Here is a 19,650-nt window from a genome sequence, read left to right as displayed (position 1 = left end):
GTAGAATTCAGCTATGAACCCATCTGGACCTGGACCTATTTTGGTTGGTAGGCTATTAATTGCTGCCTTGACTTCAGACCTTGTTATTGTTCTATTCAGGGTTTCAACTTCTTCCTGCTTTAGTCTTGGGAGTGTGCAAGTGTCCAGGAATTTGTCCATTTCTTCCAGATTTACTGGTTTATGTGTATAGAGCTGTTTGTAGTCATCTCTGATGGTAGTTTGTATTTCCGAGGAATCAGTGGTGATATCCCCTTTATCATTTTCTACTTGGTAGACCTACAATCTAGCAATAGTCAAAAAGTGTCTATTCAAAAAGAAGCTGGACATTCGAAACTGAATTCAGCATACAGTCAGGCTAGTTATATAAACTTTTACTTAATAATATTTAGCCAGTATGTGGCTGAGCATGGTGGCTCACACCTGTAATCCCAGCACTTTGGGAGGCCAAGGCGGGCAGATCACCTGAGGTTAGGAGTTCAAGACCAGCCTGGCCAACATGGCGAAACCCCATCTTGACTAAAAACACAAAAATTAGCGGGCATGGTGGCAAGCGCCTGTAATCTCAGCTACTTGGGAGGCTGAGGCAGAAGAATCACTTGAAGCTGGCAGGCAGAGGTTGCAGTGAGCCAAGATTGTGTCCACTCCAGCCTGGGGGACAGAGCGAGACTCTGTCTCCAAAAAAAGAAAGAAAGAAAAAGAAAGTAGCCAGTATCTTTCAACAATAAGAGATTCCTAGCACTGAAAAGATTCCTGATACCCCTGGCTAAACTCTACGCAATTGTGACTTCAGAAAGTTAGCAAAAAGACCTAGAATTGGCATACATTTCTAAGAACTTTAAAGGAACAGCTTTCCTCTGTTACAATGGGCTAACTGACCAAATAACTAAAAATCACTTGGTGTCACTACACATTTATCTCAATGCTGCCATCTTATGTTAAAATATGGGACTACAGAGCTTTAAAAAGCCATACCTTATAGATTATAAGATCTGAAAATATCAATGATTTGAAACCCTACAAAAAGGCAGAAAAAAAGGTTAACACTGAGAGTTGAGGTATTTACTAACAGTAAAAAATATTTTAGGGTAATTAATTTAAAATGGAAGCTCTCATGAGGCAAGTAATTATAGACTCAAAATAAATCTTACTTTGAGATAACATGAAGTAACTTGTTGAATTCCCTGAATCTAAAAAGATTACATTAACAGAGATATGGGGAAGGAGACAGTAGAATAAAATCTACAGATATCTCATTTCTTCAGTAAATCCACTCTGCTTTTCTAATCAAAGCTGCTTAAATAGCAATATCTGCTTGAATTTGCTGGTTTTGACTTTAATTCCATCACTATAGTGATGGTGCAAAAAGGAAAATAAAAGTCAAGTTCCTAATAAAATTCAAGGAGCTGAATTTCAAGGGCTGGTTATATTTACCTGAAAAATTAACACTTGTCAATTATTTGCAATCTTTTTTCCATGAAGTAAAACCATGCTGTTAAAATTATGTTGAAAAAAAGATTCAGTAGCACTGAAGAATGTTTCTGATTTAATGTTTACATAACAAAATACAACCTGTATACATATTAACATTCCAACAAGGGGTAGGGGTGGGATGGAGAAAGCAAAAAATAGCCCGGGAATCTGGGAATTAAGTGAAAGTCATTTCATCAGAAAATATGAATGTCAGAATACTTGTTTGTAAACTCTAATTCCAAATTTAAAAAAAGGATTTGAAGTTACGTATAAAAAAAAAAAAAAGATTAATGTTTTGGTAGAAGAGATCACGAAAAATACAAAGATAAAATTATGAATCTATTAAATTTATAAAATTTAAAATATCTACAAAATTAAAAATCTATTAAAATCATATTATTTTAGCACACTGGTGCCTGACTGTTTATGTGTGGAGAAAAACAGTATGTGAGAACTCTCTGTCCTTTCTACTCAATTTTGCTGTGAACCTAAAACTACTTTTAAAAGTCTATTAATTAAAAAAAAAACTTACTTGATCCTTGCTGAGCATAGATTAATTTTCTTCAGAGGTATTGCTTACAGCATTGATCAATCTGTTTTTAGGAGAGAAATCTTACAGAAGTCTCAAAGTGTATTTTCTTCTCCTTTCCTATTGTAAGATTTAATCTTGATTCAGTGAAGTATCTTTAAAAATCCTCATCAGTCTTTTAGTATAGAGATACCCAGTGCTGGGAACCACCTGCCAGTACCTTCACCATCACTCACTGCTGAACAGTGTTTGTTGAGTCCTTCCTCAGTTAGAACAGGAGGCAGTGATCAAAATGATTTCCTGTCTTCAAGGGTCAAACTCTCCTTCCTTTAACTTCTTATATTGTTTCACAATTTTACATAAACAGTTATATCATTATACATGGCTTTTATAAAACGTTTTTATTTTCTCTAGATTGTAAGAGCCATAGTGCGATGACTTTGCCTCAGTCATCAATGCCTGACATATAACATAGTAGCTGCTTTGCTGAATGAATTTTCTTTTCAATCCACAAATAATGGCATAATCATCCAAAAGAAGTAAAAATGTTTTCCATCTTGCAATGAAAAGGAAGTTAGTTCAATAAATGAGGCCATAAAATTTGAAAAGAGTAAGTCTCACAAAGTACTTATTTTCATTATTTGAACAATTGCTGGAGGTGGCGGGGGTGGTGGAGGGGAAGGGTGTGTATATATCTGAAAAAAACACAAATGACATGTTTGGGCCAGAGAACTCTCATATATAATACTAATGTCATGTCTGCATATCATATTATACTAAGTGCTTTAATAAACATTATCTCACTTGATTATCACAATTCTATGAGTCAGGTGAGGTATGGGTTGAGCATTCCTTATCCAAAATGTTCAGGACCATAAATCTGTTGGATTTCAAATTTTCTCAGATTTTGAAATATTTACATGTACATAATCTTGGGGATGTGACCCAAGTCTAAGCATGAAATTAATTTATGTTCCACATACACCTTACACACATAGCATAAAGGTAATTTTATACAATATTTTAAATAATTTTGTGCATGAAACAATTTCAACTACAACCCATCACGTGAGGTCAGGTGTGAAATTTTCCACTTGTGGCATCATGTCTGCACTCAAAAAGTTTTGGATTTTGGAGGATTTCCAATTTTCAAATTAGGAACAGGCAATCTTCATTTCTCTTTTCCAAAGTGAGGAATCTGCAGCATCCATAAAGCAGGACCAGGAGTCAAACCAAATCCAAGCATCTGCCTACTACATTATATTGCCTCTACACCACAGAACTGCACTTGCTGCCACAAACCATGCATGAAAATTCACCTCATTAGCTTCTCAGTATATTGAAATACAATCAGCTACTACCTAACGAAAATGGAGTGCTCAATTAGTTGCATTTTCTCTCTGTAACTTATTTGTAGGTGAGATAAGCAAATTATAAGAAAATAAGCAAGATGAACAAAAACATGGTATAGTCATACAATTAAATATTATTCAGCCACGAGAAAGAACGACACATGCTACTGCTACTTGTACAAGATGGAAGAACCTTGAAAACATGATGGTAAATCAAAAAAGCCAGTCACAAAGAACCACATATTGTATCATTCCATTTATATATAATGTCCAGAATATGCCAATCCATGCAGACAGAAAATAGATTAGTGGTTGCCAGGGGATGGTGGAATGAGGGTAAATGGAGAGTGACTGCTAATGCGCAGTACACAGAGCTTCTTTCTGTGGTGATGAAGATGTCCTGAAGTTGCAGTAGTGATGGTTGTGCAACTCTGTAAATATATTAAAACACTGAATTGTGCACTTTAAGTAGGTAAACTGTATATGATACAGGCATTACCTCATTTTATTGTGCTTTGTAGATACTGAATTTTGTCACAAATGGAAGGTTTGTGGCAAGCCTAAATTAAGCAAGGCCATTCGTGTAATTTTTCTAATGGCATGTGCTCACTTTGTGTATCACATTTTAGTAATTACCACAATATTTCAAAGTTTTTTATTATTATTATATTTGTTGTGGTGATCTGTGATCAGTGACCTTTGATGTTTACTTTTGTAATTGTTTTGGGGTGCCATGAAGCCCACCCAAGATGGCTATCCTAACGGATAGATGTTGTATATGTTCTGACTGCTCCACTGACTAGCCATTCTCCATCCTCCTCCCTCTCCTCTAGCCTCCCTATTCCCTGAGATATGACAATACTGAAATTAGGCCAATTAATAATCCTACAATGGCCTCTAAATATTCAAACGAAAGCAAGACTCACATATCTCTCACTTTAACTCAAAAGCTAGAGATTATTAAGCTTAGTGAGGAAGGGATGTCCTTCTGAAGGCTATGAAGGCCAAGCTGAAACAGGACAAAAGCTAAGCCTTTTGGATAAATAAGTCAGGTTGTAAATGCAAAGGAAAAGTTCTTGGAAGAAATTAAAAGTGCTACTCCAGTGAACACATGGATGATAAGAAAGTGGAAGAATGTTATTGTTGATAGGAGGAAAGTTTCAGTGGTCTAGTAGAAAATCCAAACAGCTGTAACATTCCCCTTAGTCAGAGCCTAATCCAGAGCAAGGCCCTAACTCTCCACAATTCTATAAAAGCTAAGAGGTAAGCAAGATGCAGAAGAAAAGTTAGAAGCTGGCAGAGGTTGGCTCATGAGGTTTGAGGGAAAAAGCTATCTACATAACATAAAAATGTAAGGTGAGGCAGCAAGTGCTGATGTAGAAACTCTAAGTAATTCAGAAGATCTAGCTAAGATAATTGAAGGTCACTATACTAAGCAGATTTTCAATGCAGACAAAACAGCCTTCTTTTGGAAGATACCATTTAGAACGTCAATGTCTGGCTTTAAAGGATAGGCTGACTCTTTTGTTAGGGGATAATGCAGCTCATGATTTTAAGCTAAGGCCAGTGCTCACTGGTCATTCCAAAAATTCTAGTGCCCATAAGAATTATGCTAAATCTACTCTGTCTGTGCTCTATAAATGGAACAAAGCCTGGATGACAGCACATCTGTTTTTATATAGCATGGCTTACTGGCTATTTGAAGCCTACTATTGAGACCTGCTGCTCAGAAAGAAAGATTCCTTTCAAAACATTACTGCTCATTGACAATACACTTGGTTCATCCAAGAGCTCTGATGGAGATATACAAGGAAATTAATGTTTTCATGTCTGCTAACATAAAATCTATTCTGCATCCCATGGATCAAGTAGTAATTTTGATTTCATTTGTGAAATAAATTTAAGAAATATTATTTAAAAAATAAATTTCCATATAAAAATATTTATTTAAGAAATAAATTTCAGAAGGCTATAGCTGTCATGGACAGTGATTCTTTTAACGGATCTGGGGAAAGTAAACTGGAAACCTCCCAGAAAGCTTTCACCACTCTAGACGCCATTAAGAATATTTGTAATTCATGGGAGGAGATCAAAAGATCAACATTAACAGGAATTTTGAAGAGGTTGATTCCAACCTTCATGGATGATAGGAAGTAGCTGCAGATGTAATGGAAATAGCAAGAAAATTAGAAGGGGTGCACAAAGAGATGACTGAATTGCTGCAATATCATGATAAAAATTGATGAGTTAGGGTCCTTTGTAGGGACATGGATGAACCTGGAAACCATCATTCTCAGCAAACTGACAGAACAGCAGAAAATCAAACACCGCATGTTCTCACTCATAGGTGGGCGTTGAACAATGAGAACACATGGACACAGGGAGGGGAGCACTACACACTGGGGTCAGTTGGGGGGAATAGGGGAGGGACGATGGGGGGTGGGGAGTTGGGGAGCAATAGCAAGGGGAGAGATGCCAGATGTAGGTGATGGGGAGGAAGGCAGCAAATCACACTGCCACGTGTGTACCTATGCAACAATCTTGCATGTTCTTCACATGTACCCCAAAACCTAAAATACAATAAAATAAATTGGAAAAAAAAATAAAAATAAAAAATAAAAATTGAACACACGAGGAGTTCCTTCTTAAGAACGAACAAAGTGGTTTCTTGAGATGGAATATATTCTTGGTGAAGATGAGTATTGTTGAAATGACAACAAAGGATTGAGAAAGTTGACAAAGCAGTGGCAGGGTTTGAGAGGACTGACTCCAATTTTGAAATAAGTTCTACTGTGGGTAAAATGCTATTAAACAGCATCATGTGCTACAGAGACATCTTCTATGAAAGGAAGAGTCAACCGATGCAGCAAACTGCATTGCTGTTTTCTTTCATAATAAATTGCCACGGCTACCCCAGCCCTCAGCAATCACCACACTCATCAGTCAACAGCCATCAACACTAAGATAAGACCCTCCGCCAGCAAAAAGATTACAACTCTCTGGAGGCTCAGATGATCATGAGCATTTCTTAGTAACAAAGCATCTTTAAATTAAGGTATGTATGTATTGTTTTTTAAGACACAATGCTATTGCACACTTGCTAGACTATAGTATAGTGTAAACATGACTATTATATATACTGGGAAACCAAAAAAATTGCATGACTCCCTTCAGTGTGATACTCACTTTTTTGCAGTGGTATGGAGTTGAACTTGCAGTATTTTTGAGACATGCTTGTATTTGAATTATTTCTCAAAATGCTTTAAAACATAATGATCTGATGGCACTGTAAAATCCTCATTAAAAAAAATTCAAATATTTTCCAATATATTGCATCACCACAGGGAAGTGATCTAATAATTTTAAAACATTTTCAGTCATTATGTCATAAGTATTTTGGTGTTGCCTTGTAAAAAAACTTTACTAATTCAGAAAAATGGAATTTTCTATTCTTTAAAATTTTTCCCGCTTTTACTAAAAAATTAAATCATTCCTTTATTTTTCTTTATCCTTCTGTTAAATACTCAGATTAAGTTTTACTGAAACATAACTACCACGAAATTCATCAGTTTCAATTAGAGAGTTAGAAGTCTTTACGTATACAGCTGTGTGTGTAATCATCACAGTCCAGTTTGGGAAAACTTCTACCACTCTAAAAAGTTATCTGTGCTCAGCTGGGTGCAGTGACTCATGCCTGTAATCCCAACACTTTGGGAGGCTGACGGGGGAAGACTGGTTGAGCCCAGAAGTTTGAGACTAGCCTGACAACATAGCAAGGCCCCACCTCTTAAAAAAAAAAAAAAGTTTTTAATTTAAAAGGTTCCCTGTGCCCATCTGCAGTCAATCCCTGCTGCTACCTCCAGACCCAGGCCACCACTGTTTGCTTTTGTCTTGAAAGTTTTCTGCTTTTTAGAAATTTCAAACAAACAGAATCATTCAATATATAGTTTTATGTATCTGACCTCTTTCAGTTAACATGTTTCTAAAGGCATCCATTTGGTTGACTATAAGTAGTTTGCTCTTTTTAAATTGCTCAGTAGTATTCCATCATATGAATGTACCACGTGTTTATTCATCTATCAGTTGATAAGGACTTGAGCTGTTTATAGTTTTTAGCTATTATGAATAATTTTGCTGTAAACATTCACATGAGTCAGATACGTGTATTTGTTTCTATTGGGTATATTCTTAGGAATAAATTTGATAAGTCATAAAGATACATGTTTGGCTTTTTAAGAAATTACAAACTTTCCCAAAGTGGCTATACAATTTTGTATTCCAAGCAGCAATGTATGAGGTTTCTAATTTCTTCACATCTCACCAACACTTAAGACAATCCCTTTTTTATTTTGGCTAATTTAGAAAATTCATTAGTGGTATATCATTGTGGCTTCAATATCTAATGACAGTGAACAACGCTTCATGTACTTGTTTGCCATCCATACATCTTTAGTGAAATCTGTTCAAATCTTCTGCCCTTTTAAAAAACAGTGGTTTTGGTATCTATGAGTTGCAAGTATTCTGCATATTCTGGATTCAATCCTTAATCATGTATGTTTTGCAAATACTTTCTCCAAATATTTGGCTTGGTTTTCTCATTTTCTCAATAGCATCTTTTGAAGGTAAAGGTTATAAATTCTGATGTTCATTTTAATCAGTTTTTTTTTTTTTTTTTTTTGAGTTTTGCTCTGTCGCCCAGGCTGGTGTGCAGTGGCACAATCTTGGCTCACTGCAACCTCCACCTCCAGGGTTCAAGCAATTCTCCTGCCTCAGCCTTCAGAGTAGCTGGGACTATAGGCATACACCAACATGCCCGTCTAATTTTTGTATTTTTTGCAGAGACGGGGTTTCACTATGTTGGCCAGGCTGGTCTCAAACTCATGGCCTCAGGTTATCTGCCTGCCTCGGCCTCCCAAAGTACTGGGATTTCAGACATGAGCCACCACACCCGGCCCATTTTATGAACTTTTGTTAGCAGATCACACTTTTGGTGTTACATCTAAGAAATCCTTGCCTAATCCAAGGTCATGAATATTTACCCTTAGGTTCTCCTCTAAGAGATTTATAGTTTTAGTTCTTATATCTAGGTCACTGTCTCTGTATTTTAAGGAATTTTACAGCTTTACATTTTACTTTAAATAATCTGTTTTTGTGTATAGTGTGAAGGGTCTAGGTGTCATTTTTTTGAAAAGATGTATATCCAATTGTTTCTGCACCATTTGTTGAAAATACTACCCTTTTCCCCAATGTATTACCTTGGCATCTTTGTCAAAAATCAATTTACCATATATATCTGAGTTCATTTCTTGACCCTATTGTACCCTATCGATCTATTAATATTTGACTATAACACAGTTTCATAATAAGTTCTGAAGTCAGGTACTTTAAGTCCCTATGTTCTTTCTCAAAATTGTTTTTAACTCTTTTGGTCCTTTAAATTTCTGCATATATTGTAGAATTAGCTTCTCAATTTCTATTAAAAAAAAAAGGTACTGAGATTTACACAGAGATTCAATATACAGGTTACTAATTTGGGTTTTCCAATCCATAAAAATTGTATATGTTTCCATATATTTGGGTCATCTTTCTGAAATGCTTTGTACTTTTCAGTATACAGAAATACTCACTTATTTTAATAAAACACCAATGATAAACTTCTTATTTAAGGCACTAAATTGAGAATAAAATATAATAGCAAACATGATTTAAAAATTTTCCAGACACAGTTTTAAGTTTACCATATCTCATATCCAAAAACAAGACAAACAATGAACAAATAATAAAGATCTATTATCTCATAAAGTCTGAGGGTTATATGAGCAGGAAAAAAGTTAACTCCTATTTCAAAGATACTTGCCTTGAATGAAATCTCCACACAAGTTTTTGGTAAAGAAACTAAATACTCAGTTTGATTTTCCTACCTGAACGCCCAACAAATCCAAGAAAGTTCCACAAACTAGAGTCATATTCACAAAGAAAATACATTTTTGTAAAGAAAATGTAGTACTGGAAACACAATGAAACATGCCATCTCTAGTTTTTTCCATCTCAATTTTTACAGCATAATTTTTGTCTCCAGTTTTAAGTGTATAAGCCTTCACTGAACAAAATCTGTCAAATAAAATGGAACTGAAGTTCTATCAAAGGTTCAAGTCATGAAAAATTACTTTTGAATTAAAAATTACGAACATTAACAAAGGCTTTTTCTCTTTCAAAATAAAAACATTTTGCACATTCATAGCAGGAGTCACACACAGTAGAGTTCATAATTACACTATCTATAATAGCAAAAAATAGGAATTATCTAAATGCCCATTGACAAAAGAGTAGATGGTATAAATTACGGTATATTCACATTATTGTACTATAGTGAAAATGAACTATAGCTATACAAAATAATATGTTGAATATTATAAACATAAAGTTGCAGGGAGTGAGGGGAAACAAAACAAATCCCAAAAGACAATAAGCAGTATGATTCCAAGAAAAACTAAATATATTGTTTGGGCACCAATACATTCAGAATAGATTTAAAGAGCCAAAGGAATAACAAATACAAAATTCCAAAGAGTAGTTTCTGGAGAAAGGAAAGGGCATAAGAAGGCAGGAAAACGGAGGTGAGGAACATATAAGTAAACAAATACCAGTTATTATTAATGTTTTAGTTCTTGGGTAGAGTAGAAGGTTCATATGTTTCATAACCTATATGTACATTATCTAATTCTTTTATATCACATTCTGTTAAAATATTTTTTAAAACACAAGCAAAAACTATTTTGAAACAATTACCCATCATAAACCAGAAGTTGAACAGTAAACTCAAAATATACTTCACATTTTTTAAAAAGTTCTTACCTTTGTTTCTGTTCAACTGCTTTGTCCAAGTGCTGAAAGATATCCTGAAACAAGGTGCAGCTGGATCGACTGTTAATAGTATACCCATATCCTCTTTTCCAATATTGTTTCAGATCATTTAAATATTCTAATACCTAAAAAAGTAAAAAATCAATTCTAATATATTTTAATCAATATAACACATTCCCTGATTTAATGATTCTCTAAGAAAAGGTTACAGTGTTTAATTACCATTCTGCACAATAATATAGCATTTGTCCTTTCCAGCATTTAAGAGTTGATCCCAAAGGTTCAAATCACAGAGAGATTTATGCTGCATCATAAATTTGGATTGGAGGAATGTAGAGGCTGGTGTGCAAGAGCAACCTAGTAAGTGCTCACAGCCAATCATCCAAGATCAGTACAGCTCAAGAGAGTGGAGTAAGGACATGTGCTCACCTCTCCTTTCTTCTAACATTGTATTAAGATGATGTCAAGGATACATATAGAAGAAAGAAAAAAAGAAGAATATTCATTACAGCACAGAAAGATACCAACAGTGGATCAGAAATGTTTAAGAATTTCGAGAAGGTAGAAGTCAAATAGAAAATGTGTTACTTTGGTTCACATATCAGTTTGGCAAAAAAAAATAAAAGCGTGCCAAGGACATGGGGAAATGGGTACTGTTGGAAGGAATGTACATTGGTATAGACATTCTAGAAAAAATTGGCAAAATCCTTGAAAACACACATAACTCCATGACCCATTTAATTCCATTTCTTTTTTTTCTTTCTTTCTTTTTTTTTTTTTTTTGGAGACAGAGTCTTGCTCTGTCTCCCAGGCTAGAGTGCAATGGCACGATCTCGGCTCACTGCAATCTCTGCCTCCTGGGTTCCAGTGATTCTCCTGCCTCAGCCTCACAAGTAGCTGAGATTACAGGTGCCTACCACCATACCTGGCTAATTTTTGTATTTTTAGTAGAGACGGGGTTTCACCATCTTGGCCAGGCTGGAACTCCTGACCTTGTGATCCACCTGCCTCAGCCTCCCAACATGCTGGGATTAGAGGCATGAGCCACCACACCCAGCCTATTTCTTATAAACTGATATTCTTATAAAATGATATTCACAGAGTGATAGAAAATGCAAGCAGCCTCTGGAGATCTGAAAAGGCAGGGTATGGATGTTCTCCTAAAGCTTCCTAAAAGAATATGGCCCTATGATACCTTGATTTCAGCCCTGTAAGAGTCAATTTGAACTTCTGACCTCCAAAACTGTAAGATAATAAATTTATACTGTTTTAAGCCACTAAGTTTGTGGTAACTTGTTATAGCAGCAATAGGGAACTAATGTAATATAGTAGAGACAGTCAGAGAGGAAATGTGGCAAAAAAGGTTAACAACTGGTAAATATAGGCAAAGGACATATGAGTGTTCATTGTAAAACACGTAACACAATTTCCCACGAAAACTACTATAAAATAGTTACTAGGACTTTGGAAAACCATTTATTCTCTCTGAGCTTTGGCTTCCTATTAGAAGAATTTGGGATTATATCAGCTCTACAATCCTTTCCAAGCATTAAAATTTGATGATGGGTTAAAAGTAGGTCTGCAAATGGGTTTAGAAACCAAATCACCATGGAAAAAATGTTTCCAGAGTTTTATGAACCTAAACTATTTAAAAGTTGGTGGGACCCATTTGAACCTTTAATCTCTCTTTATTTAAGGAAAATTGGGAGTTAGTCACAAGACAGTTTATGTTCCCTAACTGCTCATTTTCTGAAAAGCTGCTTCAAGTAACCAAACGCAAACAAGCCAAAAAAAAATTTTTTTAAAGCAAAGAAACTGCAAAAACAATACTTACCTTTGCATCATCTATGTCAAAAACATCACACCAAGGAGATTTAACACCTTTAATTGCCAGGTCAAATGAGCAGGTGAAAAAGGCTACTTGAATTAAATCTGGGGAGACAAAAAGGTAATATTTTGTGGGTCATTATTTACCATAATTTTTCAAAGTCTAAATATCTGTAGAATGCCATGTGTGGTATAGCTCAATAAAATGGACATGTTTGTTTTGGAGAAGAAATAATTTAGTTTCTTCCTGGCTATCAAAGAATTAAGAGACTTGTTCTGTATAATCTAAGGGGGCAGAATTGGAACTATCAGGAAGAAACCATGAGGAAGTATAAATTTCAGTCCAATAAAATTAAGAAGTGTTCTGTAATTGGTAACTTATTTCTGCTTTTTTTTTTTTTTGACAGGGTCTTGCTCTGTTGTCCAGGCTGGAGTGCAATGGTGATTATAGCTCACTACAACCTCGAATTCCTGGACTCAAGCAATTCTCCTGCCTCGCCAATTACTTGTTAAGTGCATATTTCCCTAGCAACATCAACAAAAAGTGTAACCCAGGGACTTGCTATATAAAACTCAATATGATTTTGTTAATTTTAGAGGGTTCAAGGAGGGGGACTAAGGTTATAAAAGTTTTAGTACCCGACTTGAAAATTAGAAATAACAAAGTACATTTATTGAACAGTTTTTTAAAATTATACAATTCATTTGATAACTAAGAAGCAGCAGTAGGTACAGAAAAGATATAAAACGAGAGAGAAGACCACAGAGACAGAGATGGAAGAAGTGCAGGGTAAGTGAGGGGGAAGGAAAAAGGTGAAACAGCCAAGGAGGAGAAGCAAAAGCGAAAAATCACACACTAAAGACAGAAATACTGGTACCAACATCAGTTTTTCAAACTTAGCTGCTCAAATTATTTCAGAAGTGGATTTCAGAATAAGTTATCTAGAATTTTTACACTGTTAATTTGCTGATTACATTACTTTGATATACATATGGGTATTGAAGAGAAGGGATAAGGGAATGAATGCTTGGGCTATAAAAAGTAGCCTTTGTTAGCAAATAAAAACGCTGCTGCTCTCTAGTCAACGGGAAGTAGGTGATATTTAATACTAGAGAGAAAAGAAGTCAACTGCAGTGGTTGCCTCCATTGCTTTGATTTTTCTTTAATTTTACTGCCTTTCCTCTTTTCTTAAAGGAAAATGGGAGCAAAAATCAACTGATGTTACATGCATTTTGCACTAGTTCTGGGTTTAAAGAATTCCCCTGAGGCAGTATATATTATCAAAAAATGTATTTCATTGAGAATATACAGAAAAGCCATCAAAAACTTGGCTTATATAAAGAAAAGGTTTAATAATCTTAATACCTGATACAATATAGTGGCTTGTAAGTACCAGGTACCTTTGATGAAAGGACCTAGCTTATTTACACTCAAAGTTCGAATTCCGAAACTATGAAAGTCAGCCTAAATGGTATATTCTTTAACTGAAAGAGAGTTTACTGGAAATAAAAATAATAATTTACCAAAAACCTCTTCAGAGTACAGGGAGAAAAAGTATCAGATGAATACTGACCTGACTTTGTCACTCATTGTCCTGGGTAAGCTCTCTAAGTGTCAATTTCCCCCCTTTCAAAGTAAAGAGGTTAGATACATTATATTATTTAAGTTATGGCTCTGACATATCTGTTACGACGCTTCTGATTTCTTGGTCAATGTTTTAGAACCTCAAAAATATTTCAGGTGGATAAGAAATTTAAACATTTAAAGAGCAAAATAGACGCTTTCCCTCCACTCCCCTAAGAAAAAAAAAAAAAGGGAAGACAATAGGAACATATAATAATCTTGAGGTAGAAGAATTCCTGTTCAAAATAAAACACTCAGAAGCCATAATGAAGAGACAGATTATGGCTATATAAAAGACATAAACCTCTGTGCAATCAAAGGCATCATCAACAAACCTAAGATACAAGCAAGAAATTAAAATATTAGCAACATACAACAAGCAAAGGATGAATTCTTTGTCAGGAAGTATTAAAAGATAAAATTAATCTATCCGTAACACATAAAAAGTATTTGTGATTCATAAGAAAATAAAAATAAATAGAAAATGAACAAAGTTATGAAGGGGCAATTCTCAGAAGAAATGCAAATGGCTACTAAACATGAAAAGATGTTCACTTTCAGAAGTAATCAAAGAAATGTAAATTAAAGCTAGGTATTATTTTTCATTAGTCAAACTGGAGAAAATTAAAATCACTATATCTACTGTCTGATGATATGGGAAAACAAGCACTTTCATATACTGTGGATATAAATTTTTACTACACCTTCAGGGAACAATTTCCAAGTATATGTCAAAATGTAAAATATTCATGCATGTTAACCCAGCAATTTCACCTATTTATATTAAAAAAATTTTTTTTTCATCTATATGTTTATTTATTTGGAGACTAGGTTATGAGACTGGCCAATTTTTGTATCTTTGGTAGAGACAGGGTTTCACCATGTTGCCAAGGCTGGTCTCGAACACCTGGACTCCAGTGATCCACCTGCCTTGACCTCCCAAAGGGCTGGGATTACAGGTTGTGACACCGCACCCAGCCTTACCTATTTTATCTTACAAATAAACTCTCAAGTTTGAAAAACAGACTATAAGAATGTTTATTGTATCATTACCTGAAAGAGTTAAAAACTAAGAAAAACCTCAGTGGGAAAATGGTTTCCTATAAAAAGAATTTGGACTGCATTAGCAATAGCTACTTACAGCAGTAAAATTTGATGATGGGTTAAATAATTTAACTAGCATTGACTTGCAAATTGAGTCATTCATATGTCCCATGAAATAACACAGGATTTAAAAGAATGAGACACTTCTATATTTGTCTATAGATAAAAATATAGTTAAGTAAAAATAGTTAAGTTACTGAAAATACATATAAACATCATCCCTCTATGCAAACAAAAGGGAATTTAAATAGCAAAAGTATTTATTGAGCAATTACTATACTAAGTACTAAATGCTTTGTATGAATTAATCTTATATAATCTTTGCAATAATCCTACAAGACAAGAATAATTTCCACATTCATCTTACAGAGAAGGAAACTGTGGCATAAAGATATTAACAAACTTGTCAAAAATCAGAGTTATTTAATAGGATAGTAGAGTCAAGATTCAAATGCAAATAGTCCATTTCCAGAATCCATTATTTGAATTACTATACTTAATATTGCCTCCAAAAAGAAGTTGCTGTCAGTTACTCCATCAGTAAAATATGTAATTTTTGCCCATTCAGACACTAAAAATCAATTTTAAAAAAATCTTTTCCAACAAACCTAAATGTCTACTAACAGAATAATGGCTGAATATTGGTATAGTTATAGAATGAAATACATACATTTAAAATATAGAACTAGAATTACAAACATTAAATCAAAAACAAAAAGTTGCATAAAAATCAAATTTTGGACTGGTATAAACTTTGATACCACTCTTAAGAGTTTTAAAATCTGCAAGACAATATCCCATTTATGTATAAAAACTGTCATGAGATAATACAAATGCTTAATTCATGACAATTATTAGCACTGGCAAGAAAGGAAGAAGAATGAGATCCAGGAAAGGGACGAATGGACCTCAATTTATTTAAGGCAACTAACTGAAGTATGATGTTAAAATTTAATAAAACCAAGTTGTGGATATAGGGATATTCATTACATTAGCCTTGTTTGTTATCTTCATGTTTGAATTATTTCCCAATAAAATAAATAATTTTCAAAGCTCCATATGTGATGCCAACGTATAGCCAGTTTGGAGAAAGAAAAAAAATTCAATTTCAAATGCTAGTACAGACATCTTTTTGGTCCCCATAAAGCATCAAGGCCCTGTGACTAACAAGTTCTAATCTATTTTTTTCCCTAACACCTACTTCCAATCTTTTGGAAATTAATTGAGAGTATAATGAAATTTACAATCTTTGCATGTATCTTTGTCAACATCTGCCCTATGGAATATACATTCCTAGAAAACAGAAAAAAATCTTATTTTCTTAATCTCCCATTGCTAGGTGGCCATGTGTCCTGGTTTCCCACCTGCTTTCCTGGCAAAATTATTAAAAGTGTTCCCTTTCACTTTTGAAAGTGTCCCACCAGTTTGGATGTTAAGTTGCATGGTCAGCCCATGCACTGCAATAACTTATGACAGACATGACTGCTCATCTTCTCAGCATCTCTACATATAAAAGACAAAAAAAATCAAAGTATTTTGCTTTTCACTTTCTAAAACTTACCCCTCTTACACATTAACAGGTACTTCTGAACTGCTTCAAATGCTGAAGAATTTATATGATTTTTTTATTTGTATCACTTTATGAGGAGGAAATTCAGAAAAGATTGTTTTAAAAATAATACTTACAGTTGAGGTTTTCTATACCATGCCCTCAAAAAAACCTCCAGAATATAGCTAGAATCTTGTGTATCAATTTAAAAAGAAGAATATGAATCTAAAAACAGTAAATAGAAAGCACAAGGTATTCAATTTTTTTGACCTAGAACATAGTATTTTCTTAATGTAAATCAATTGTGGGTCTTTAAAAAAAATTGTTTCCTTATTTTTTTCATTTTCACAGTTCAAAATTATTTAAACCAGAAGTTCAAGCAAAAGATAACAGGCGGGGCCAGGCGCGGTGGCTCAAGCCTGTAATCCCAGCAGTTTGGGAGGCCGAGGCGGGTGGATCACGAGGTCAAGAGATCGAGACCATCCTGGTCAACATGGTGAAACTCCGTCTCTACTAAAAATACAAAAAATTAGCTGGGCATGGTGGCGCGTGCCTGTAATCCCAGCGACTCAGGAGGCTGGGGCAGGAGAATTGCCTGAACCCGGGAGGCGGAAGTTGCGGTGAGCCGATATCGCGCCATTGCACTAGAGCCTGGGTAACAAGAGCGAAACTCTGTCTCAAAAAACAAAAAACAAAAAAACAAAAAAAACAGGCACATTACCTGCATTTAAATCATTCACTGGCACTTGCAAAGTAGCTGCAACTTTTTTTAAAATGTTCTGCATTTCTGGTCCAGTTTTGAAGGCTTCCACGTGATAAAGAGCTGTAGCATTCCTTTCCACTTCAGTTAAAAACTTCTCACAGTGATCAAAGAACCTCATTAGTTTATCATTAACCCTTGGAGGTCCACACTCCATATCTGAAAGAGAAAAAAAAATTTACATATATATGTTTGTAAATCACTGACACAAATGACAGTTTCAAATTATTGATAATGTTAAGTGTGAAAAAGGAACACCAACATCTTACTAATCCGCATATCAGAAATAAGCATATATTGATCGGGAAAGTCACAGGGTCAAATTATTCCCCATTTGTAATGACTGTAATGCATGAGAACAGCTGGAAAAGACTAAAGAAATAGAGATTGATTGGGTATGTCTTTGTAGCAAAGATTCAAACAAAACGTAAAAAAGAAAATTTTTTTTCTTTAAAAAAAGAAATAGAGATTAAAGATTAAATGTGCTGCAAACGAAACTGCATTATACATTAGTAAGTACTGTTTCTGTCAGGCATGGAAAGCTTTAGAAAGCAAACTAAAAATCAGCAAAGTTTCTACTTACAAGGTGAGAGAGAATTCAGCATACGGAATCTATTTTTCACCCTAAGCCAAAGTCTAAACAGAGTATCTTATTTTCTCAATTAACTTTCCCAACTCTGTGACACAAAAGATTCTGCTTTGGACAGAAACTACTGACAACAGCACAAAACGCACTGATGTTTTGGGTCTCCTGTGCCTCACTGTGCTAGGTGCCTGTGACTTGGTTTATCTTCTAACTGAAGCCCCCAGATAACTTTCCATTTAGAATTTAATAAATTACATTATTCCCCCAATCTGAGAAGCAGTCATAATCATGCTTCAACTACTGGCGTGCCCTTTAAGTTTTTTTCAGTCATATTCAAAACACATATTTTTCAATCATTTCTCCAATAATTTACCATGAAAAGAACACCAAGTATATCATTTTTGTACATAAAATATGCGAAAATTGAATTTAGTTATATCTGGGCTTTGGGTGTGTATGTAAAAAAATATACCAATATGTATGTTTAAGTGTGTCTCTTGAAATAAATAATTCTGCCCACTGTAATTGTCAACTGGATCACAATTCTTAAGAAAATATCTTGACTAGGAAAATATGCGAACTTTGTCACCTTTTTCTGTGGCCTCTAAAATATGATTTCCCAAGTGGATCTGAATATTTTATCCTTGTTACTATCTAATTATCACTGGTGTTTAAACAAAAACAAAGGCATTGTTCTGTTTCTATAAAGCTACAAAATCTAATTCAGCAGAATCCCTCAAAAGCCCAGATAACATAACAGGCAAAACTATTGTCTATAGAAAATAACAAACTGGCTAGGCAAAGGGTTTACTCTCACACTGAAAACAGTCAGGGGTGGGCTTATTCTAAACTGTAATATTTTGATCCCTGGCTCTCCGAGACAAATGCCAGTCTTCACAATGCCATCTGAGAATAAAAATTCACTTGTTTCAGCAGGTCACTATATGTATATTGTGCTATATTAAAATATGTTCTGCTTTCAACATTCTGTTAATTTAACAGATTTATGAGGACTTTTCACCATGTTAATGAAAAAGGTATATAGTTTAACAAAACCAACAAATAACTAGACAGAAGTCAGCTAACTGAATTACCCACAATTAAATGACACAGAATCAGTGGAGAAATCCCTTACAGATGGTTTCACTGTTCAACAGCTACAGAAGAAATTACAAGCCAGCCTACTTCTAAGTTTTCACTTTGGCTTTGAAGCTAAACGATAATCCTCATTTCAGTTATGGCGTTAAAAGTGATCAAGAAACTATTAACACTTGTTCATCTTTGTGGTACAAAAATATTACATGTTTTTATTCTTATCAGGTATGTTATTGGACAAATGGGCGCTGTATAGCATAATGGTTAAGAGAAAAAGCTCTGAATCAGACTTTCTGGGTTCCATGAAAATGGGCAAATTATTTAGTGTGTTTGTGTACCCATTTCCTCATCTTTGAGATAGGGGGAAAATACTATCAAATCCTGATTGTGGTTGTAAGGATTTTGTAAAATAAATGTGAGGCATATCTGGCATACAATAGGCATTAGGTGCTCGCTATCATTATTATTTGTAACGATTACAACATTTTCTAAGAGAAAAAGAATCATTCTAGGAAAGCAGAAGACCTGGATTCTAGACTTTAAACTAGAGAAGGATAATTAAGAAGGTATACTCTTGGGCTTGGCTTCTTCATCTGCGAAATAAAAGGGCCTTACTAGATGATCTCTCAAACTTCGAAAAAGTACAATTAATGGAATAAATAAGTTACTCCGTGTGACTATGGACCACAGCTACAATGACAGGAACGCTACGGTAAAAACATGATCAAAACATAAGAAAAAAGGAGGACACAAAAGCTTGAGATCAGGTTCTTAAAAGAGAGTGTAGGTCGAAAACTGTCATCTAAAAAAGATGAGTTAAAAAAAAAAAAAGAAAGGAAGAAAAACTAGTATCAGAAGCAAAACCTGAGGAAGAAAATTCTAGATTCGAT

At 34.6% G+C, this 19,650-nt stretch overlaps 1 protein-coding gene across 3 annotated transcripts in view; it reads right to left on the bottom strand.

The window, feature by feature from the left end:
* The window catches only part of MINPP1 (multiple inositol-polyphosphate phosphatase 1), a 40,650-nt gene that overhangs the window by 19,716 nt on the left and 1,284 nt on the right, over nt 1-19,650 (bottom strand). The window contains exons 2-5 of one of the 3 annotated variants that reach the window (XM_017536366.2): nt 17,041-17,238; nt 12,050-12,147; nt 10,645-10,656; nt 10,207-10,340 (exon numbers count right to left, since the gene is read on the bottom strand). In XM_017536366.2, coding sequence (XP_017391855.1) covers nt 10,207-10,340; nt 10,645-10,656; nt 12,050-12,147; nt 17,041-17,238 — 442 coding nt within the window. The remainder of the gene's footprint in view (nt 1-10,206; nt 10,341-10,644; nt 10,657-12,049; nt 12,148-17,040; nt 17,239-19,650) is intronic. The other 2 variants (XM_037741282.1, XM_017536367.2) reach the window with 2 other exon arrangements.

Source organism: Cebus imitator, unplaced genomic scaffold (assembly GCF_001604975.1).
Source record: "Cebus imitator isolate Cc_AM_T3 unplaced genomic scaffold, Cebus_imitator-1.0 Scaffold97, whole genome shotgun sequence".
Lineage (NCBI taxonomy): Eukaryota > Metazoa > Chordata > Mammalia > Primates > Cebidae > Cebus > Cebus imitator.
The sequence above is the reverse complement of the archived record's forward strand: the minus strand, read 5'-3'. Positions and strand labels throughout refer to the sequence as shown.